Source organism: Mustela nivalis, assembly GCF_964662115.1.
Source record: "Mustela nivalis genome assembly, chromosome: 3".
Lineage (NCBI taxonomy): Eukaryota > Metazoa > Chordata > Mammalia > Carnivora > Mustelidae > Mustela > Mustela nivalis.
In genome coordinates, this window is record NC_139022.1 from 73,582,146 (window position 1) to 73,607,038 (window position 24,893).

Here is a 24,893-nt window from a genome sequence, read left to right on the forward strand (position 1 = left end):
TCTATTAGCTCCTGCCTTTTCCGGTCGTGAGGAGCCTATCCTGGTGTCCGGGTCGCGCGGCTCGGGAGGAGGGACCCTGACAGGCCCAACCGGATGCGGGGAGGGAGCGAGAAGGGCGGGCGGGGCGTGCACGCCTCTTCCGCTCTGGGCCCGGAAGGGTGATGTGGCTGGGGCTTCGCCGGCCTCACTATGGTAAGAATTGGGGCGGTGGGGTCGCAGCCGAGCTTGGTGAAGGGGCTCTGGGCGCGAGCTAGGGCTGGAGGGTTGGGCGGCGGCCCTGGGTGCGCGGGCCAGGGACCCCTGCCACGACCTTGATTCTGCCGCGGCTGGGAAGATGCTCAGGGCCGGGAACCATGTGGCCCCTGCACGCCCAGCCAGGGAGAACCGGGGCGAACCAGGGCCCACCGCCCCCAGAGAGATCCCGCGGTCGCAGGTCCCAGCGCCTCCTGCACAGTCCCCCTTTCTGACTTGTTTCGAAGAACTGCGCTGGTTGCCTTAACTCAGTCGTGTATACAGACGCTTTCTGGTCACTGGCTCCTGGAGGCATGGAGCTTCAGTTTGCGCGGATTATTTCGCGTTCTCTGACGTCTCTACGGGCCTGGTCCAGGTGTTTCACTGTTGGTCCAAACCCCAAGCTCCACATCTTAATTGGGGTCTGTTGAGGTAGTGACCTTTCAGGCTCCTCCTGCTTTACACACTGTAGGTTTTACTTATTGGCGATCTCTGGAGAAGTGGTTTTCCTTCTACGAATGTACTTAAGGTGGTGTTTGACCTCGGACCTGCCTTCCCCACAAATTTTTAAGGTTGTGTGTATTATTTTGTGTTATTGCAGATTCCTTTGACAGTTTGGGCCTCTTCGGAAAATTTAAAATGAGTCATAAAAAGTTTTCAAAAGAAATGCCTGGATCTCCAGGCAGAGAAAAAAGGTAAAATCAGCATGGCCAGAGGACAGATGTAGTGGTAGTAATAGTGAAATCTCCCAAGTTGTCTCAAGCCCTTTTGCCTTTGTTATGGTAAATGCCAACAGCCTCTACACCCGGTGAACTTAATGAAATGCAAGGGCCAGATGTTGCATTTATGAGCATATTTCCGGAGAAAGGATGCATGCCTTTATTATAGTATCAAAAACAACCATGAACCCCAAAAAAGTTATTGTGGAATGAAAGCTACTGAGCTTTTGTTTCCAGAGGTTCCTGCAGAACCCCATACAGCACTAAACCTTTAGGCATTTAATTGAAAACTCATTATTTGTTGCTTTAGGCCTAGTACTTTGATTATAGATGGGACACAAGTCACAGCGTCTTTCCTGGAGAACTTAGAGAGAAAACGGCAGTCTATTCTTAGTCAAGAATATACTCCAGCATCTTAGCCTAGCTGCCACAACCGGATGAGTACATGTGCTCTTAGAGTGTCATTAGAAAACTGTTACTTATTTAGAGAATTTGATTCCTTTTTTCTCTCTCTCTCTCTCTTTTTTTTTTTTTTTAATAATGTCTACCTGCAACAAGAGTCACATGCTCTAATGACTGAGCCAGCCTGGTGCCCCTAGAAATTGTCACTCTTAATTCTTGCAGATCTTCCTAGATGCTGAAGTTTAATCATTCTACTCATAGTACATGTCAAAGATTTATTTTCATCATCTTAGCTTCTTCAAACTAGCTACTAGCAAGACTGATACTGTGTTTAAGATAAACATTAACTTTTCAAAACTTCAGAATGCCTTTTTCTCCCTTTTAATATCCTTAAAAATTTATCTCAAGTTTTATCTCTTCCCAAAAATCCTTCCCTACCCCATCTGTTTTCTTCTCCTGGGTCTCTATTTGGGCATCCATATCCCAGTATATACCTCCAATGTACCTCCAGCCATAGCACTTACCACAAAAAACAAACAAACAAAAACAGCAATACATTGTTGCCTATATTTCTTCCCTCTCTAGCTGGAGCTTTCTAGAGACCAGGTCTTCTAATATCTTCTACATTACAATGACAGCTAGAGTTAGTACTCAGATGACTCTACGTCTGGGGAAAGAGAGTCCTGCCCAGTTCTGTCCAAATTTCTGAGCAGCAATAGTTTTTATAAGCTCCAAGTAATTTTTTTTTAAGATTTTATTTACTTATTATTTTAGAGAGAAAGATTGTGAGAATGAGTAGGGGGAGGGGCAAAGAGAGGGAGCCCAACAACGCAGGACTCCATTCCAGAACTCTGGGATCATGACCTGAGCCAAAGGCAGACACTTAACCAACTGAGCCACCCAGGCGCCCAAAAGCTTCAAGTCATTCTTATGAACAGCCAGGCTTCATACCACATTTGACTCCAACTATTGAAAAGTTTTTCCCTTTTATCAGTTTTTGTCATTTCTGACTGTATGGTCAGGACACTTTTCTTCATAACAGGATTTGCACTTTGGCCTTTGGATACTTTTGTCCTATCAAATTATCAAGAACATGTGAATCATTTATTGCTTTTTTTTTTTAAAGTCTACTGCTTAGCATGATTCTATGTATGCTTTCTCCAATTAACACCTTTGATCCCCTTGTTGCTTATGTTTAGATCTCTGGTGTCTATAAAACCACTCTGGAACTAAGCAACACAAACATGGCAAATGAATTATAGATACCATGACAGTGAGATGAAAATAAGTGCAAATGACACCTGTGTTACCAATGGAGAACAGAATTGAGGTGCTTCTGCTCTAAACTAAACTGTACCTTTCCTCACAGCCATGAAAGTTCTTTAAGTGGAAAGGTTAAGTAGAAAAGGTCTACATTTTTGAAATAGGACCAATGAGATCAAATGGGTATTTAGTCCAGCTCCTCATTTTACAAGTGAAATTAAATTAAACTGATAATTTAGAGGTGCAGATTTATCCAAGGGCATATATGTATATTGATTTATTTCCTAAATTATGCAAGTGCATAGTGACCACTGATGTTAAGGAGACAGGTTCTTAACATTAAAACATCAAGTAATCCTGAAATTATTCAAAACCAAGAAATCCTGAAATAATTCAAAACCAAGAAATTGACAATTTCTTGGTTTTGAATTAAACCAGGAGAATTTGCCTACCTTACAGTAAGTGCTACCCTACAGTAAGCAACCAAGGTTGAACTATGTGCTAATAAACGTCAGTATTTCTGTGTGTTAATGGAAATACTATTAATCACCTGTGATTACTTATCTTGGGCAAGTGGGGGGGGGGTTTGCATATTTATTCATAGGCTTCATTTATCCCTGCATTTCCATGTGTTCCAGTTTAAGAGAAAATAGTGGTACGTATAAATTTACAAGTACAAACTTGTTGGAAAATGCTGGCCTGACCTAGATTTGTAAATGATAAAATGCTGACCCACTTTTGCAGTACTGTATAATTTTTATCACAATTAGGTCAGGAATATCATTTCTGGGTCTCCTTCCACCTCTTGAGAGGGATAAATGACTAGTTGTGTGTAAAAAGCAGCAAGTCTTAAAACAAGTAAAATTGTTACTATTTGGAGTTTTAAAAATTCTAAGTCTTTGGTATTCAGCTCTTCTTTTAAAGTGAGTTTCAGTTAAACTGGAGGAATTAATACGTCAGTTACTTCTACATAAGATGCAGCCAACATTTGAAGCTCCTATACAGTGTTATGCATGAAGAAGGCCCTTAATCAGCAATTGGTTAAACAGTTTATTTTGATAGTGCTAAAAATAAATGTATAAGCTATATCGAGCTCAAGTGATCCAGGACTAACGAAGACTGTAGGCTTAGGCTTTTCTATAGATTAAATACAGTTAGCAACCAATCACTGAGCACTCCAAACAACTGTTCAGCATATTAATATGTATATTTCTGCTGCCTTTCTCATTGGTTCTTTGTGCCTTTATACTGCTGGGATCTTTTCCCCTGTTTTTCTCTCTATTCCTAATGTTTCAGATGGTTTCTTAAACTATTTTTATATATACATTTAAAACAGAACCTTACACTAAATTCTTGCCTTATATCCAAACTTAATAGTTTGAATATTCACTTATGGCTGAAACAGGAAATTGTATCTTAGGTAAAATGATAAAAATTGAATTTGCAATAAATATTCCTAACTTCAAATTGACTTGAATAAAGAATTTTTAAAAAGATGTATTAACATCACAAGTAATTTCTTGTTTTAGCACTAAGCTTTGCATCAACGAATCTTCACCTTTTCATTGATAAATTATTTCATCTGCTGCAGTGGTGGCCAGATGAAAGTGAATTATCATTATTTCAGAAGGCCTAACAAATTGTGATTTATTTCAGAATGATAATGCAAAGGGACTCATCAAGTTGATTTCCTTCTGGTTTTGATAATTTATTTAGTAAAATAGCACTAATTATCTGAAGCGTATCAGGAAGTCAAGAGTAGTAGGTAGGTCTAAAAAAGATTTCATGATCTGAAAAAAAATTAAACATTAAGTGAATTTTACCTCCTGTATCACCTTTTATTAATCATCTTTTCCTCTATTTTGTGATCGGATTTGCTTACTTTTTTTCCTTAGCTTCTTCCTTTTTAATATCATTTTCCTATTGAAAATCCCAATTATTTTTCTACAAGAACATGAACATCTGTTTCCTTTCAACCTGAGATGAAAAGTTTATATCAGCAGACAACAGATGCTAAGCATTAAAAGGAATGCTTAGGTAGGGTAAGAAATGGTAGGCTAATGTCTGTAGCTTTGAAACATTCTTGTTTTGTCAGAGTCTGAGTACATCTAAAAGCCTTTACCACCTAAGATTATTTGTTTAAATTTTAGGGTCTATAAACCCCAGAAACAAAGTTGTATGTATCATATATTGCACACTTATAAATGGGTTTTCCTTTATAAATGGTTTCACACACAAATGTATATATACACACCCCACTTCTGTAATAATAGGCATGTCTCTAAGTGCCTCTTAAATTCTTCTATTATATAAAAATTCAAACATAGAAAGGTAGAAAGAAGAGTATAATGAAGCCTCACATCCTCAGTGTTTCTTCAACCCCACACCTCCCACCACACACAATGGATTATTTAGAAACCAATCCCAGACATCCTATCATTTAAGCATTTTTTTTTTTCACTACAACATTCAGGGAGAGAAAAAGTACACAATGCAAAAATCGTGAAATTTAGATACTCCATTAGGAACATGATAAACCTACTTTGTAAATTGATTTTCCAGCCACTCTACTACAACAGTCCTTTGCTTGATATAGTAAGCCTGCTCATTATTCCTTAAACATGCAAATTCCTAATTCTGTGAGGATGTTTTCCATGCTTTTGTCTCTTTGGGAGCCTGTTCTCTATTGTCAGTCTAATTGTGCCCTTTCTTAGTCCTTGCTTTCTCCTTGAAGCTTTTCTTGACTTTTCTTTATGAAAACAGCATTTTTTTGCCAGTATGGCTCAGTTGCTGCTTAATACATGCTACAAAGAATTGCTAGTTACTTTTTGAATGTAGATCCTGTTCTAACTTGCTTATAACTGTTGTATGCCTCAGTTGTCTCACATATAAAATACAGGTATTAATAACATCTAACTCAAATATATGAGGATAAACAAAATAATCCCAACAAGCCTCCAGTGAATATCGGTTATTGTCATTAGCTATAGACTCCTAGAGGGAAGGAATCCTGCTATGTACTTTTTTAATCCTGTGTCTAGCCTCCTGCTCCCGAAAGAGTAGATAATAAATGTGTTTAGTTATGTTGACTGAAAAGAAATCTGTACTTTGTATTTCATGAGGTTGTTATCAAATACTGTATCAATATACTCACATACATGTTCAGAATATCTTTGAAAGATAAACATTGTGAAATACTGTCTTTTCTATATAGAATGTAACTTTAGAGTTCATTTATTGGTTTTTTTCAAGTTATAAAATTGGCATCACTTACTCTCATAAATGTAAAATTAAAATCCAGTTCAATAAGAAACCAAGACATACTAAAGTATATCCTTTGTATATCCATGAAGAAGTGATTTGCATACAAACTAACTATTTAAATAGTAATTACAAATAAATTTTATATTTTCAGACCATAAAAATAACATTTAGGAAATCTGAGAAATCCAAAAGAGTTGAGAATTGGGCTAAAAACTTTCCAAAGATAATCAGTGCTTTCTTCCTTCTTGTTTACATAAAGGTTTACACAGCTGAAGATATGTTGATTATGAAATTTTGTGTGCTGTTCTCCCCACTGCTTAGAATTGTACGAAGGCATTTTTTTTTGCCTTTAAGAATATTGATAAATGGCATGTGTAATTTCTTAATATTTTGAATAGTTTATAAATATTTATCATAAAAATATATAACAGGTTAAAAAATATTGAGTTTCTGACAAGGCTAGTTCTTGTTTTAAGATTCTCTTGGCTGTTACTGCTTATTTCTTTTTTCATATGAACTTCAAAATCAGTTGTGTATTTCAAAAATAATTGGTTGGTATTAAGTCAACTTTAAATTTATAGATTAGCTTTATAATTTTGCTTTCCAATATAAGAACATGGTATCCCACTCCATTCTACTTTAAGGTTTTTCAGTACATTTAAATGTTTAGTCAGTTTTGTTCTTTAATACCAGTGCTGCGTTTCTTGTTAAGCTTATTCTTAGATACATCAGCTTTTTGTTCTAGTTGCTACTGTAAATAGAAACATTTTTTCCATTATGTCTTTCAGGCTGTTGGTAATGTCATTCTGAATGCTGTTGATTTAAATTATTTTACTTATGTACTCAATTCCCTTATTGTGTGTGATTGTTTTTCACTAGATTCTTTTGGGCTTTTCAGGGAGCACTTAACAATTGTTTCTTTGAAAGTAACAGTTTTGCCTTTCTCAAAACATTTTGCAACTCTTTTTTTTTTTTTTTAATTTTATTTATTTATTTGACAGACAGAGACCACAACTAGGCAGAGAGAGAGGAGGAAGCAGGCTCCCCGCTGAGCAGAGAGCCCGATCCCAGGGTCCTGGGATCATGACCTGAGCCGAAGGCAGAGACTTTAACCCACTGAGCCACCCAGGCACCCCACATTTTGCAGCTCTTACTCTTAGTCTAACTTCTGACACCATAGGAGGGCCTTCTGAGTTTACTAAATAAGCATATTGCTAGGTACTGTGTGAGATTGATACATTTTATCTACCTTTGTAATGGAAGTATTATTCTTATATTACTATATATAGTGATATTCCTGCACTTTTAAAAAATTGTTTTCGTTTTTAAACCATTACTTCTGGTCTCCTGTGTGATAGGTACACAGTCAGATACCTGATGAGATGTTGTCTACTTTCAGGGATGAGCATTATAAAATGTTTAACAGTTCCTGTGAGAACAGAAATGAGAGTTCTATATGAAAAAAGGAAAGGGGGAGGCCAGTGGGTTCAAGGAGACTTCAACTGAATTTTGAATAGACTGAGCCCACCTCAGTTTTCCTTTACTGGAAAACGGATTTCCTGGGATACCTGTGTTAAACTTGTTAAATAAGTTTTAAAGAATGAACAGTAAATGAGCAAGTGGTTTTCCTTCACCAAAATCTAATAGCTTAGTTTAGTCAATGCATGGAACATGATTGCTTAAATTTAAAGCATTCTTATCCTAACAATTTCAGAATTGAAAGAAACTTTAGCCAACATTTAGTCTTATATACCCACTCTCCACCCAGTTTACAGATGTGAAAGAGAGACTGAGGTTAACCGTTCAGAGCCAAACTCAGAGCTTGTAAACTCTGTGCCCTGCCTAGTAGTCTGGGCTCCTAAAACATCTGTATTAATTACATATTGATTTAGTTTTGGATCCATGACATTTTCGGTAGTGTTTTCAAGTTCTCACATTTAGAATTTTTATTACATCTTCTGCATTCCTTAGCCCAAAGAATGGAGAGGGAGGTACACTCTCAGAATATTTTATGATTTGGGGTTTTAAGTGTTCACAGACATGCCATTCTGTTTGTCTTTGAGAAAAACAAAAGTTTAATTCTTAATATGGAATTGTCTGGCATTTTTTACCTATGCTCTTTTTCTTGTGATAATAATTTTTTTCTTTTTCTCTTTTTAGTCTGCCATTTTCAATTTTCAGAGTCTGTTGACAGTAATCTTGCTGCTTATATGTACCTGTGCTTACATCCGATCCTTGGCACCCAGCCTCCTGGACAGAAATAAAACTGGGTATGTTACTAATGATACTTAACCACCCAAATTAGGTCCTATAGACATTGAGGGTAAATTACCATAAAGGTCATTAAATAATTTAGTTCCTATATATAACTTCATTTTGTAACAGCTTTCTACATTATTTTCTCTGTTTTTAATAAATAAAAAGACAAATATCAGAAGTGACCTGAAATGTGTCTATAAAAAGTACACTTAAAAAGATATTACAGGGTTTTTTTCATCTGGAATTAGAAATACAATTTAGCACTTTCAAAGATCGTATTTGGCCTTAACTTTTTATGCAATAATCAGTAAAGCTGGTTATTTAAAAACAAAACAAAAACAAACAAACCAAAAAACCAAGTTGGTTATCATGTTTTTGAAGCATAAAACAGTTGGCAAGCACTGTGTCCATAAAAAAATATGATGTAGACATTTCCCTCTCCAGTCTAACACTGTTCGAATCATATAGGTTCCCTATTAGCATCAGAAAGCAAACATCTTCAGGGAAATATATTTAGCTAACTTTGTAATAGTAAAAATTAAGTCTTGAGCTTGACACATCTCTTGTATTATATGTTCACACCCTGAAAAAAATTGAGCTCAAATATAATACCACAAAGAATTGAAATTTTAAAGTGCCATCTTTATAATACAAAAGTACATGATGAATTCAACCAAAAGGAAAAGTATATTAAAAACCAGAGACTAGGGCACCTGGGTGGTTCAGTGGGTTAGGCCTCTGCCTTTGGCTCAGGACATGGCCTCAGGGTCCTGGAGTCGAGCCCCACATCGGGCTCTCTGCTCAGCAGGGAGCCTGCTTCCTCCTCTCTCTGCCTGCCTCTCTGCCTACTTGTGATCTCTTTGTCAAATAAATAAATAAATTTAAAAAAAAAAAAGCAAACCAGAGACTATGTGATGAAAGCTATGTAAATTTTCTTTGCCTTGAGTATTTATTAATTTCTAAGAGAAATCGTCTTAATCCTTCCTTAATAAAAGCCTATACCTACTTAATCATTTTAAGAAACAAAAGAATGAAAGAATATACTTCACATAGGAATAGTTATCTCCAGCACCTGTATTGGGCCAAATTAGGATCCTGCAAGGTCAAATTCTGTTTTTCAACTAATAAAAATCTGCAAGAGGCAAGGTGATAGCTATGAGAGTAATAATTTCAGCTTTTTCCTTCACCTTCATTCTATCTTTGAGGACATAATTAGCATTTATTCAGACATTGTGTCATCTAAATTATTTAGCTTTTGTTACCATTTCTTCCTTGTTATTTCCTAGGGTTGTTGAAATATATATAAAGGCATAAATAGAACCTCTAACCAGTTTCAAATATTAAAAATCCCTAATCCTGTTCTAATATACTGATCATCTGTCTCTGTTAGCCTGAGGGATTTTATTCAAACTGCTGATGTTATTTGTCCAACAGTTTTTGTGACAATGCCCTTCTTCCTTTGTAGACGTTGACTTTTCATCACGTTTTTTTTTCTCTGAAGTCCTCTTGGACTTAGTCTTCACTTACTATGTCCATTTTTTAAAATCAGATGAAATTACATAGTATTTTGTTCCTTTGTTGAAGTTCCTTAATCTTACTTGTTGCTTAGTTGTGCATGAAGCCTTTCCATGCAACTAAATGGTTTTATTCTTTCCCTTCTGCAACCCCTATTGACTTAAAGTATATGGTAGAAACCAGTAACATCCTCATTGATGTTTTGCTTGGTATTGTAATATAATACGTAACTACCTAATAAGATATTTAAGTGTTTATTTCATTATAAAAACAATCATGTTAATGGAATAGAATATCGATGCTTTGCTGCTGCTGTTACGGATAAAGTAGGTTGCATGTGGAAAAGTCTGCTCCTCATTCTTTGGGGAGCAGGAATACATCCATTACATGCTACATTAAAAAAGGAGTTCTCAGGGCTGCCAACCTTACAGTAGAGGTTGAGTAGTAGTATATTTCTCCTACATATAAGACCAAAGAACTAGCATGCCTACTTCTGTACTTTGAAGCATGTGCTCATATAGTTAGCTGCTTGAAGGCTTTTTTTAAAAACTTTGCTTCTATTTATATAAATGTTAGGCCCCATTTTGACTCGTACATTAGGAATATTTTCTCTGGGAGCAATTCTTAGTGGGCCATTGTCCTTTTATAGTATATTTTCTTTTGAGACTCATAATAAACTGTCCTTTCATTATAGTGAATATCCTATGTTTAAGTAGAGATGTGTATGCTAACTGGACAGTAGCGTTTCTTGATAATTTCACTCTTGAAAATAACAATTTTTTTGCTGCTTCAAATAATACAGAACTAAAATCAGCAATAAATTATTGCTACTTTGCCTCATTTCCTGTTATAATAGACTTGATTAGCTTTATCAGCATATATACTTACTGGCTTATAGCCATAGAAACCAAGCGGCATAATTGTATTGGTTTTTCCTAACTAATAAAGTTCCTGTGTTCTAATAAATAGCATTTAGGGCACCTGGGTGACTCAGTTGGTTAAGTGGCTGACTCCAACTCAGGTCATGATCCCAGGATCCTGTGATTGTGGCTGACTTCGACTCAGGTCATGATCCTAGGATCCTAGGATAGAGCCTCCATGTCTGGCCTCCCTGTTCAGCGGCAGAGAACCTGCTTCTGCCTCTGCCTGCCACTCTGCCTACTTGTGCATTCACATGCACTTTCTCTCTCCAATAAATAAATAAATAAATATCTTTGATAAATAGCATTTTGCATATTATAGAAATATGTCTAGGTAGAGAAATATAAGGGAAAGGCCTAAGTAGTACTGATAAATCTCCAAGTTGCTTGAGTTAGGGAATTTTTTTTTATTTATATAGTTTTTAGTATAGGTGTTATAACAATTCCCTAATGTTGCTTTGAGTTATTTCTAGGTTATCAAACCTGAACTGATCCTGATTGTGATCTTATAGTTTTAGATTATGTTCTGTGGGACTCTGAGCTTCTCATGGAGGAGCTTCAGGTGTCCTGCCACTGGGTCCCTCATCCACAGCTTTAAATCTATGGGCATGTTATACTCAATAGATTTTTAGAATCAAGGAACCATGGCATTGCAAATGACTAACTGATTGTCTTCAGTTTTTTTGATGATATGTAAGCCAATTTTAAGTGACATCTAAAGTTACTATCACATGTGCCTTTATATATATTTTTTTAAGATTTTATTTATTTATTTGACAGATCACAAGTAGGTGGAGAGGGGGGCAAAGAGAAGGGGGAAGCAGGCTCCCTGCTGAGCAGAGCGCCCTATGTGGGGCTTGATTCCAGGACCCTGAGATCATGACCTGAGCTGAAGGCACAGGCTTAACCCACTGAGTTAAGACAGTGGGTTAACACAGTGTTAACCCAGCCCATTAGTTACTATTCTGAAGAATTTCTTTGCAATAATGAAATCAATCCTTATAAAAAGCCTATGAGGGTGAGTTTCTATTGAGAAAATTTGCTTACAGTTATGTAGCCAATTAAGTAGGATTAAACTTGGGCACAGTCTGGGCCTTATATTTTCTTATATTATTTTCTAAAATATCTTTGATCTTTGTCCTTTTATTCCTATAGTAAAATTGTTGCACCTGTCAGAATATCCATCCTTCAAAATAAACTTGTATTTTTGCCCATTTCATGGCAACTGAACCATGAGACTTTTTGATTTGAGGTCAGGAAGTTATATTTCAAAGGAGGAATATATATAGAACTTAATTGAACCAGTAATTTCTTTCATTCTTAACCACTCATACGTAATTATTTATCAGCCAGCCATCTCTTAGGGCCTCCCCCCAAAAAAAGCATAACCTAAATTTCCCTGGAATTTACATATTTCAGTTTTGTTACTACACCACTCCTAACCTACTGCAGTAATTACTACTAATTTATCTTGATTTGTAGCTATGTATAACACCATTCATAATTCTCCTCTTTTGTCAGAGCAACAAAATAGTTGTCTACAATGTTTTCATATCTTTTAGCTATCTCAGTTACTCAGTTGATTTTGTTTTAAATCTTCTACTTTTTATACATGCTGAATAAGTGATATATACATATAATTTGTATTTAATTCATAGTATATTCATGCAAAGAATGGTGATGAACACTTCATTCTAATTCTTATTTTCAGAATGTATATGTTTTAAATGTCATATTTAGTTAACTCATACACAGACTACCCTAAACTAGGATTTTGTACTTAAATTGAAAACATAGGCACCTATTTTTATATCCTTCCTTATTGAGTGACATAGTTATGTAAATGCTATCACTGGAGTTCATGGTTATAAATCCTTTAAATGTAGAACTACATTCTATAAAAGGTAATTTTTATAAAAAATTACTTTCTATAAAAAGTTTTATTTTTTAATGGCAAAAACACCCAAACCAACTGTGTTCATTTACCATTTTCTCAAAATTAATGTTTATGTAAATTGGCATATATATTTTCTACTTTTGAGAATTAAGCACTTGAAGTTGACTGAATCAGTTCTGCAGTAAAAAAATACTGTGCACATTTTTGCTGCACGTATTAATTTACTGTGCGTTTAACCTAGGATACGACATATATTTCAGTTTGTAACAGTTTATATACACTGACATTTGATAAGCAAGTGTGTCCTACTTTACTACATAAATGGTGGTTCAATACCAAATCTCAGTTTTGAAGTATCAAAAGGTAAAAATGCCAGTTTGTATTGAATGCTCTGTAGGTTACTGAGAAAATGATTAACCTTTCTCACTAATTAATAGCTACTATTTCCTTTTTTATTACATGCAGATTGTTGGGTATATTTTGGAAATGCGCCAGAATTGGTAAGTGTCTGTTATAATCGCCACATCTTCAGCTGTAAATTGTTGGGCAGTTTACTTATGCCATATTCACAGAAGGCAGACATCTGTTTTAAAACCACAGGCTTCCCAATTTTGAGCAGTTTTGCAAAAGTTTGTCAAATTCCCCCACACTCTTATCCTTATGCTATTTAATACTAGACATGGTAGATACCACATAAGACTTAATTAGCAGGAAGATGGAAACTACAAGAAAAATCTAATTCAAATATCAAATGCTATGCATTCCTAGTGTTGAGATTTTAGACAAACATGTACAGTTTATAAGAATGCACACATTCTTATAGAGCATGCTGCTCTGTATAACAGGTACTATTTTGATAAAAAGGATGAATTTTCCATCTAATGGAAGGCCCGCTAAGCAGTCGTCTAAAATTAATCACTTTATTCCCCTGTGCTAAGTCCAAGAATGTTATTTGTTGCTTTTGGAAAGCATTCACTGTTTCACCTGTCAAACTCCTGTGATCATAACTGAATTTTGTTCTAATTGATTAAAGTTAAATATGATTATATTCTAATTTCTCATAGTAAAATTAGTAGTGTCATTGTATGTTTTTGTTCAAATAACAATATACTCTTAGCCCATCCCTATATGTATATAACATTTAGCAGAGTGCCTAGTTCATAGTAGAGACTGAAATGATTGACAAGTGAATGAATTAAAATGTACTTTACTGATGTAATCCACCAGTGTTCTTATAATAGACTTTACCCTTTTTAACATAGCTAGTTCCAAAAAAAAAAAAAAAAAAAAGGCATTACAGAGCAATTTGTGATTGTTCCACTTGGACAGAACAAAATGGATATTTCTCCTCTTTGGAATTATTTACATGACCCCCTGAAAAAAAGCTAGGTTTTAGTACTCTTCCAATATTTAATTTGTATGTTACTATTTTCTTTTATAAAGATAAGACTTCCATAATAAAAAAAAAAAAAAAGTTGCTATATTTGACAGTATAATTAGTCTGATAACAACCTGAATTACCCCAGTGAATCACTTTAAATAGGGGGAATTTAGGAGTCATGTCCCTTAGATAAAATGTGTTCCATCCAGAGTATTATGTTTTCGTTTGGATTCATTTATCATAGATGTGGAAGATTTAGAAGATGGTCCATAACAGGAAACAAAATTGATTAAACATTGAGAACTACAAACTAAGATTTTGTAACATTTTAGAAATACATTGTTAGCCACGGATATAAATAATTATGAGAGAGCAAGTTTTCTTCCTTTGAGCTTTTAATACTAGGCAAGACCCATTAACAGTGAAGTTGTAAGCTTCACACAAATTACATAGAAGTCCTTTCAGAATATGTTACGATTAGATCACAAGATTCGTTGGTCTTTCAGGTGTCTTACTATAGAAAATGACAGTGTACTATAAATAGTTTCAGTGAAGGCCCTCATCTTAATGTATTGATTATTGAAACAGACATCTTCTTGAGAATTCACTGTGCTTTTAACATGTTAAACTGTCCTTCCTCAATGTTCTTTGGACTTATTATCTCTTAGGGTGACTGACATGTGAATCTTTCTTTTGTAGAAAAGATCATTGACTTTAGATAGGTAAAGCACCAGGGATAGCCTAGATAAGTTGTTATCAATCAGGACATTTTAATGGTGTCTGGAGACATTTTTGGTTGTCACCACTAGAGTTGGGGGGACATATACTGAGTACAGATCATGGATGTTGCTAAACATATTAAAGTGCACAGAACAGCTCTTCACATAGAATGAGCCCAACATGTCAGTAGTGCCAAAGTTGAGAGGGCTCAGCCTAGATTTACAGAGATCTGTGGTACAGACTTAACTGACATCCAGTCATTCCCAACAGCTGCAAAGCCTAAAATAACAGTAGAAATCTTAATCACCTTAAAAATAACTAAGAAGGAAGAAGAGATCAAGAGACAGAAGAGCATCCTTGATGGCTAATTCTGATAGCTAGTAGTAAATGTAAATATGTGTAAAGCAAACTGTTTCAAAGCCAAGTCACCAAAGAAAATGAAATAATATTGTCAAGGAACAGAGTGCAAAGAATACCTCAAGTAAACTACAAAACGAGAACATAATGGAAGAATAGGACAGTTCAAATACAGTAAAATTCTCTGGATCAGAGGAATACTGAATATTCACTGGTAAAAATATAAGAAGTCTAGAGTTAGGAGATTGAGCTTTCATCTTACTATTATGAAGTTGCTAATTCACAAATAAAATATTTAAATTAAGGGATTTTAAGTTAAATGTGAAGGTATTTTAAATCCATTTTGTGTAATAAAATAGAAAAGTGTATACAGCTTCATTCAGTAGCCAACCCAGGTGACCCTTTTCACAATCGTTACTTAAAAGTATAGCTGAAAGTTTAAGGCATCTAGTCTGTAGCTCTCTTAATGGTTTCCTGTGATATCATCTATTTCGATGTCTAATTATAAATTGTGCCTTTCTTTTTGCTTGGTCAGTTACTATTTTCATTTTATCTCTTGACTGTATGAGTGCCATACGTTAAATGGTTCAGTTAAAGTGTTCGTTCATGCCAGTTATGTGAAAGCAGTAGCTTTTCATTTTGGCAGAATGGCCCCAAAAACGTTGATGCTGATAGGCAGACTTTCCAGCCACATGCTCCTCTCTTATCTTGACACAGAATATATCCACCAAGAAAGGATACAATTTTAATAGGAAAAGGTCCAGCCAAATCATCTTATCATGTTACACATCACGTTACAGCAACTGTTTCACATTCACTTAAACAGACCGAAGACCAGACAAGAAGTAACATTCTTACCCAAGTTCAACCGAAGATGTTTAGTTCTACCACATGGCAGTCTCTTTCAAGAAAATCAAAAACAGGAAAATGAAACCCATGTGTAAATTATAGCATTCTAAGTTGGAAGATGAGGAAAAGAAGAACTTCCTCAAAACTTAATATACAACAGATGGAGAGGGCAATATTAATTTTTTCTTTTAGGTGTTTAATAAGACGATATTGGACAATTAGAGTATCTAGCCCTAATTAGAGTGACTGGCTTGCTTATGAAATCCACCTGAAAATTATGTCTGAATAAGGTTTGGTTTTGTTTGATAACTTGCCCAAAAAATTAACATCAGTTAAAAATGATGACCCAGGTTATTTTTTAGTTTAAATTGTTTTGTTTTGTTTTTTTCCTCTTGAGATAGCAGCATTGTGAAAATGCTGTTGTCTCGCTTTTTAAATTTTCCTTTAGCTAGAAAGCAGCCCAATGTCTATGGACAGAAAAATACTTTCAGAAAAACAATGAATGTTTCTTCTACTTATATGTGTATATCTTCTGTGAATATTGTTACTGAGCAGACACAAAGGTAAAATTAGTAACAACATAACTGTGTGAGCTCTTTGAGAGGAAGCTCTGAAAAGAAAAAATGACCTTGAGGATTTTAGTTGATGAGGATGGTCAAGATTGGCATTTTCCAGCGGTAATTAAACTTGCCAAATAAAACAGTCCTTGCTGAAGGAATTTAGTTACTAGAGGGGAACTTATTTTATTTTATTTTATTTCAAGATTTTATTTGAGAGAGACAGAGATAGCGAGAGAGAGCACCAGTGGGGAGGAGAGGGAGAAGGAGCCTGGGGTGATCACGTGAGCTGAAGGTAGACACTTAACTAACTGAGCCACCCAGGTACCCCAAGAGAGCTAATTTTAAACATAGAAAAACAAGTGAGGGGAGTATATATAGTCTCTACTACAACACCAGGTATATGCCCATGATTATTTCTAGAAGTAGCACATCACTCCCTCTTCTTTCTTCCTTTCTCATGTACCCTCAAAATAGCATAAGTGACTGGTGCTTTGTGGAACTCTGCAGCCCTTCAATAAATGACAAGCAAGAAAGAACAAAATGAGTTTGGGATAACCCAAAATCACAGGGTCACTGTTTGTAAGACAGCTTCACAAGCCAACTCCATTCTACTTCAGGCAAAGGAAAATCTCCAAATAAAAACAACTTTTAAACACATGTGAAAATTGACTCATAAAAGTGGCTGTTTTAAGTTCTACATTTCTAGCCCAAGAGTAATCAAAGTTTCTCTTTAAACTGCAGTTAGTTAACATACAGTGTAATACTAGTTTCAGATATACAATATAGTGATTACAATACTTCCATGTATCACGAAATGCTCATCAGGACAAATACAGTCTTTAATCCCCACCACCTGTTTCACCCATTCCCCCCCCACCCACCTTCCCTCTGGTAACTATCAGTTTGTTCTCTCTATAGTTAAGAGTCTCTTTCTTGAGGCATCTGGGTGGCTCAGTCGGTTAAATGACTGCCTTCGGCTCCGGTCATGATCTTAGGGTCCTGGGATCGAGCCCTGCATCGGGCTTCCTGCTCAGTGGGAAGCCTGCTTCTGCCTCTCCCACTCCCCTTGCTTGTGTTCCCTCTCACCCTGTGTCTTTCTCTGTCAAGTAAATTTTTTTTAAAAAAATCAGCATAATTTAGCTCATTCTGTATTGTACTTGCTTTTATGCTGCAGCCACTGCTTGTCTGGCCTATCTCCCCAAATGTATGGGCCCCCTAGCTAAGAACTTTATCTTGAGCCTCATGTACCCCTCACCCCTCTCCCGTAGTAACCTTATCATATCCATGATAACTTAAATTCAGTTAATCAACATAAGCATCTCCCCTTTTTTTTAATAGGTGAACGGAAGAGTCCTTACGTTGCAGTATGCTGTATAGTGATGGCCTTCAGCATTCTCTTCATACAGTAGCTTGGAAGAATATCAGAATTTAATTGCCATCAGATTTCAGTATGGGAAAGGACTTATTTACAGAAAATAATGGAATGAATGGTTAACCCTTTTATCTCTGAACATTGAATGAGATAAATTTCCAGCTGCTGTTCTCTATTTTTATTATTGGACCAATGTTCTATATAAATAGGATGTAACCATTTAATACTCAAAGAGTTTAATATGTCTGTAACAATCAACCTCAGTACTGTCACTACAATATAACATTCTGCAAATGTTATTCTGTTATGTCAGATACCAGTTTTTCGTGAGGTATCTCTAAGACGCATAATAGGAAACAAAATTGGTAAATGACCTAAGTTTCTTTCACTGTGATTTGGGAATGATAAATCCTTATAGAATGAGACATTTTTCTGGACTAGCTTTTTTATTGGGGAAAATGTTCAATTTGTGTTGGTAAGGATTGCATTCATATTTAATAATGCTTGCTTTTTCCTCTGGTCACACCAGAGCATTAACAGAGTACCTCGAAGCAAACTCGCTAGTGTATCACAGGTGTCTCAGCTATTTAAAACAAGCTATGCAGTTCTTAAGGAGGAAGATAAATGAGATCAGACTTAAGAGTAGTACTGGGAAGATGTTCATATTTAGCATAAAAGAGTTTAGAATAACTGACTGGTATAGTAGCCTCTGAAAATTTGACCGGCTGTCATTCTCTAAGACTGCGTACTTAGAGTGAAAATAGCAAAATAGAACTATTACAGAATGATAATCCTGTTTGTGTTTTTCATTCTTTTTAGTGTCAGGTCTCCACTTACTTTAATTGCCCCAAAACACAAACTGTATTTTGTGTGTTTTTAAATACAGCACTTTAATGTGTCTAGTTTACTTTTGTTATGTCAACTTGAACGAGAATCTTCTGAATAACTCAGTAGGTGATGATAAACAGTTTTCAGATCTGTTATCCATGTAGCTTATCATAAGTGTCTTTGGGTTTTGATAACAAAGAAATACCTTCAACAGTTTCCATGAAAGCAAGAGAAACATTTGGAATATGACTAAAAAATTTTGCAGTAGAGCATTATTAAAAGTTCAGTTAACATTTTTTTCAGTTTCAGCTGAAATTCAAGCTAAAAGGAACATAAACATCTTAGCTAAAAATTGTCCATTGTAGGTAATACTAGTTAGATATTGTCCTCAGCTATTAATTCCTTTTCTTTTTTTAAGAAAATTATTTAGAGTTATTTGAAAATGAGGCTGCCAGTAGCTCTTTCTGTAGAAACAATGTTTGGAACTAAAAGCCATCTATTTTTAAAGACCACTTTAAAGTACTTGAAAAGAATTCTAGGAAACATAAGAAAAGCTTGTTAAGCATTGCTTGCTTTTTTCACAAAAGATAAAAGCTGCTATAGGCTATCAATATAATTGTTTATTTTACATTTTTGGCATATCTCTCTGGCCAAAATTTACATATTTTGCTTTAGAGAGGGAATCAGGTTATGATCATTGTGCCTACTCTGAACTGTCTCTTGGGTTTTGCATTAGGTCAAGAATTTTCAGGGTATCCTAAAAATAGGACTCTTATCAGCATATACATACAGAGTAAGTCACCTTTCTGGGTCTGGTTTCTGAGCCCATCTGTTGTCCCACTCTCCTGCCAACTAGACTTTCCGAAAGCTATGTCAACTAATCTTTTATATGCTAGCACAAATCTAGTATGAATAAAGGCAAGAATATTCTAGATAATCAGTTCTAGGGCATTTCTTTAAATTTGGCATTTTGGAGAAGCTAGGTGGAAAATAGAGGAAGAAATAATTTCTTTGAAAAATCTGTGGTAACGTACAAAAATTTTGCTGTGTGTAGATGCTCAACAGAGTGGGAGGAAGCTCATTTCTGACCCTAGACACTGTGACCTTTTGAAACACAAGCTCTTTGGGACACAGAGAAAAGGATTCTATGATTCTGTGAAGAAAAGCAATTAGCATTTTCTTTAATGTAGTTTTTTCAACGGGCTACCACTGAATCCTATTCTCTAACCCAAAGGGCAGCGTAGGCTAGTTTTAGGCCCACAGAATATTCAGATACTCCTGTTGTGGTCTTGCGGGGGTGGTAGGATGCAGAAGAGAATTAAGGATCAATTTAGCATCAGATGGACTGTCTCTGTCACAGAGACTTACTGCAGGGCTGGAAGGGATGGGTGGTGGGCACTGAAGTCCACAGCTTACCAAGGTTTGAATACTCTGCGTAACCTCTTTCCTGGCTCCAGAATTTTTTTATTCCATCTCTCCTGGAAATTGTTCGGTGCTGATATTTTAGTTCCTGAATGGGCTCAGCTGTGTCCATGGCAGGAACTGGTCTTCTTTTGGGGCAGTCTTAAAAGATGGTCAGTCAAAAAGCCATTTAGTCTGTTGAATTCCCTGCATGTCTTAAAAAAAAAATCTGGAATCAAATCCAGTGTCTTGTAAATACCTGTGCTTCTATGCTAGGCATTTTCCATGTTCAAATGCAAAATAGCCCCTTCATACTGGGAAGAATAGTAATAGGTAATTTGTAACAGATTCCTTCACCCTAGTAATAGGCAGATCAGTCTCATTTTATCTTAGGACCTAGAAGAGGTCAGAATGAAGTGACAAAGCAAAAAATGAACATTCTCTCCCTAGTTTTGTGGGAAAGACCTAGCATTTTGTAAATAGAATTTATACATTTGACCATTCTTTCAAGAAGCATTTATGGAGTACATGTAGTACTTTCACACTGAAGACAGAAAAGCAAGTACATAACTTCTGTCCTCTAGTAGTTCACAGTGCAGTAAATGAGAGAGATGAAATTACTTATACAAACTGCAATGTGATAGTGCTTATTACTGAAATAATGCTGGGATTCTAGAAGAAAATAAGGGTGACACCTTAGAGGTAAGAATTTCCTGCCAGAGAAGCAGTGCTTAAGCTGAATTTAAGAGCAGTATGCAAAAGCACCAGTGGTATATTATGAACTATAAGCACCTAGCTTGTTGTGCCACTTGGGGAGTATCAAGACAGTAAGCCTAAAAAGGTGAACTGAGGCTGGATCCTAGAGGGTCTTGTATTTTTTCTCACTATTATCACCTACCTCAAAATTGAAGTTAAGTGTGTGTTCCCTCCTGCCTGACAAAAAAACTTGGGGGGAAAAAAATCTTACGTGTATGTGTAAACAAAGTTAAATATATCCATGCAAACCTTAATTTGGACCAGGAATACAATAGTATACTCTCCGGAGACTCACCTGAGTAGTCTGTAAAGGCGAGGTAACATTAGTTCTGTCACATATTTTCAGCAACTCTCAAAAGCTTATACTCGTCACTGCCTAAAGCAGCCATGATTCCTAAGGCACACATCCGCACAAGAGGCGGAGGGGGTTGCACTGTGTACATTTTCTGGGTGCAAAGGAAAGATTTCTAGGAAGCAAGGACCTGCACTCTCTTCAAAATCTTTGGGAAGTTACTGGATCATAGGAAGCTGAAAGGAATTGAAGATTCTTAGGGACCGCTTGAACTATCTCTAGTGTTAAGTAAACAGTAGATGTTCAATATCAAAGTAAGTAATAGCAGCATTGTGAATACGACAGCCTCGTCAGTCTAAATCAGCAAGTTACTACTGGCTTCCAAACATAGCTTCATAATTATGTCATGCATACACTGCCTTCCATGGTTTCTTTTACTTCACCCTAAATCAGCACCAAAATAATTCGAAATGCAACTCTGGCATCAAAAAAGGGGGAAGGTGGAAATCTATTTCCTGTGATTTTAAGACAACAGAATCATCCTGTGTTGTGTAATAAAAATCAAAACAACTCTCAAGAGCCTCCCAATTTTGTCTTACTGTCAGATGAGTGAGAACAGTTTCTTAAGAGGTTAAAAAATTGAAATTGGCACCTTTTGAATAAGATGGGGAAAGAGAAATGTTTCTGTTAATTTTACCTGTATTTTAATTCATGGCTGGTCAAGATTCTGGGGGAATTTTTTTTTATGTTGTTTTGCATCTTAAAGCTGTTCTATTATATTGCCATTTCTCTGAGTGAACCTTCAAGAGCCTAAATGACTTGCTTCAGATATGAAGTCATTAATTCACACACCCCCAGACACAGTAGAAATTGGATTCTGAATGAAAGTGACAGTATTAATATTTGACAGTTCTTTAACCTTGTCTTCCACTAAGAGTCTTAAAATACCCAAAACATTCAGTCCAAAATCTGTGAGCAGTGTCCATCAGTTATTCAGACAATTTACACCATTTATTAGGAGATATGATAAAATTTATATATACAATGTGCCTTGCTTTGCACAGCATGGTCTTTCTACAATTACCTTTCCAGCAGTGAACTGACATAGATTAAATTTTTGTTACACCTGTAACTAGAAAGGATGTATTTAACCAAATGAATTGGAACAACTATATTTTTTAGTTGAACTTTGAACTCAAAAAGCATTTCAGGGGGCACCTGGGTGGCTCAGTGGGTTGAGGCCTTTACCTTCATCTCAGGTCATGGTCTCAAGGTCCTGGGATCGAGCCCCGCATCGGGCTCTCTGCTTGGCAGGGAGCCTGCTTCCTTCCCTCTCACTCTGCCTGCCTCTCTGCCTACTTGTGATCTGTCTGTCAAATAAATAAATAAATAATCTTTAAAAAAAAAAAAAAGCATTTCAGGTATGAATAGAAAACACTATCTCAGTTATTTCCTTCAGTGTATACCGTAAACCTCCCTCACTACTCCATAACTGCCAGTTAATCTGAGACGTTATGGAGAAAAATCCCTAAATTTCTGATTCCTAACTCAGGTCATAACAATTCAAAATGGCTTTGCTTGAGACCACTGAATTTAACATAGTGGGAAAGCAAAATCTGTTTTCAATTCAGAGAGCTTGTATTAATTTCCTTAACCATAACAGATTTGTCTGGAAAAAACATAAATATTGGAAATAAGGGTAAATCACTTCACAGACACTATATGGAGGATGAGAACACTCAAGAACTGCAAAATACCAGGGCTTTATTTGGTAAGGGAAGTAACCTGGGAACAAATGTATAGTGATTGAGGGTGTGTAGCCAAATTGCCAAAACATGTAATTTATGAGTCATTTCAACATTTTTGATCAAGTATTATGTCTAGACTAAATGTTGGAAGAATGATGAGCAAAGGTACTGTTTAAAAAGGGAAGTATCGAACTGTTAGGGCATGAAGGATTTCAAGAGGGCCAGGACTGAAGAGAGTATTTCCAGTATTAAAGTGTTAAAGTGACCTCCCAGCTCAGAGTAACACAAAAAGATTTGACATTAGGAATTGAAAGTTATAGAGTGTTCTTAGTAACATTTCGTTAGGGCTCCTGAAAACCAAAAGATAGCATTTTCCTTTTTATTTAATAAGTAAATATTCTCTTCCTTCTTAACTAACATGTTATTCACAATGGAAACTTTATTAATTCTTGGAAAATGATGAGAGTACTTCGACTTGTAAAATATAAGAAGTTTGCAATATGAAATTTAGAGAGCTGTAGAACACAAAATATAGGGTAATAAAGTGGGATGGGTTTTCTGAAAATTGAGTTTTATAAGTAACCTAAACCTCACTCAGGTCTCTGTTAATGGGTCACATTTTTAGCTCTAAGTGAATCAAAGCCAAAATAACATATAGTGACATAATTCTAAGCCCACAAAGTAAAATTGCATTCATACTACTGGCAACTCTGTTTTTAAGTATTAACCATCACAAGCACCTTTTCAGAGAAGTGTAATTGAATCTGTTAACACTTAGAAATTGGATATAGGGAGCTACTAAGATGTTTTCTGAATCCCTAGGCAATTAGTTGGACCTCCCATGAAGAACAGGAATAAGGGTAGGACTCAGGATAGCGTGTATTGCCCTCAAGGAATGGAAAACTAACCCCTCTGATATTGCTACCCCCAAGTAGGGTCCTCCATCTCTCCCTCTCCATTCCTAGAAAAATCCGTTGAGAACTGGCTGTGTGCCAACTACAGTGATAGGTTAGGGGTGTATAGTGTGGAACAAGACAAATACGTCTCCTGTCCTGGAACCAAGGTTGTAGTGAAGACCAGCTAATCAATGAATTAATTACATGAGCAAACACGATCTCTGGTAAGGACCTTGGAGAAAACAAAGGATGATTTGGATGGAATGGTTAGAGGCCAGTCCATGGAGTCGAAGAGAAAGGACTTGAGGATTGAAGTGGTGGAGAAATTGATAGGAAACTAGCATGAGGAATATTACTAAGACAGGTGTCAATTGGGTACAAAAGCAGACCAAATCATGCAGTTCTTTGAACCACAGAAAAGGCCAGCCATGTCATACAGAGGATTTGACCTTCCATAACCAGAACAAGTATAACAGTCTCTATAAGGCTAATGTGTTTGCAGTACTGAAGCTGAAATCCACAGGGCAGATAGTCAAGAAGGGAGGGCTAAAGGCTGCAGAATGGGCTAAAAACCCATGTCAGGTGTTGCTCTGATATTGGTGCTGTGGATATCCTGCAGAAAGAAGCCAGTGACCTTCATCTTGGAGCTAAAATACACATGTGGCAGGAGTCAGAGAAGCTAAAGGAAAAGGTAAGAACAGTAGCAGCCGCAGCTGTCCCCTCACACTATCAAGTTCATCAGCATATCTCTGACCACATGTATGAGCTAAGGAGAGGGCTACCGCTTTGCCTCTGACCTCCGAGTTTCCTAAAAGACTCTCCCATAGCACATTCTCACTGGAGCCTTACAGAGAAGGGAATTCTAGGAAACGTAGGTTAGCCTAACCAAGTTGACACATCGCAGGTCATCATGCCCTCTAAGACCCTCTTACCTGGGTCTCTTCCCAGCAACTCCAACTGCTTCCCTTCCAAACAACTGCTCTCCAACAACTTCCCTTCTAAACCTCCTCATTCTCTGAGTTTCCCTATTTTTGTAAATAGTACAATTTTTCTTATATTACCAAAACTTTCTAATTCCCTAAACTCTTTTTCTCTCATATCCCCATCTTGCTCCCACCAATATGTAACTTAGTTCTAGCATTTTTACCTCCGCAGTACTTGCCCCAGGCATAGGAGTTCAAACTCACCTGGTGATTATACAATCCCACACATTGATTTCATACTCAGTTTGTTATCTGCCCCATTTTAGAACCCCAGAAGTAC

General features: G+C 36.3%; 1 protein-coding gene across 1 annotated transcript; it reads left to right on the plus strand.

Annotated features, from left to right (window-relative positions):
* Positions 1 to 59: 59 nt before the first annotated feature.
* TMEM167A (transmembrane protein 167A) lies at positions 60 to 18,134 on the plus strand. The gene is made up of 4 exons (XM_082724708.1): positions 60 to 192; positions 8,040 to 8,149; positions 12,936 to 12,970; positions 17,676 to 18,134. The coding sequence occupies exons 1-4, from the start codon at positions 190 to 192 to the stop codon at positions 17,744 to 17,746; spliced, it is 219 nt and encodes a 72-aa protein (XP_082580834.1). The 5' UTR covers positions 60 to 189; the 3' UTR covers positions 17,747 to 18,134.
* Positions 18,135 to 24,893: the final 6,759 nt, after the last annotated feature.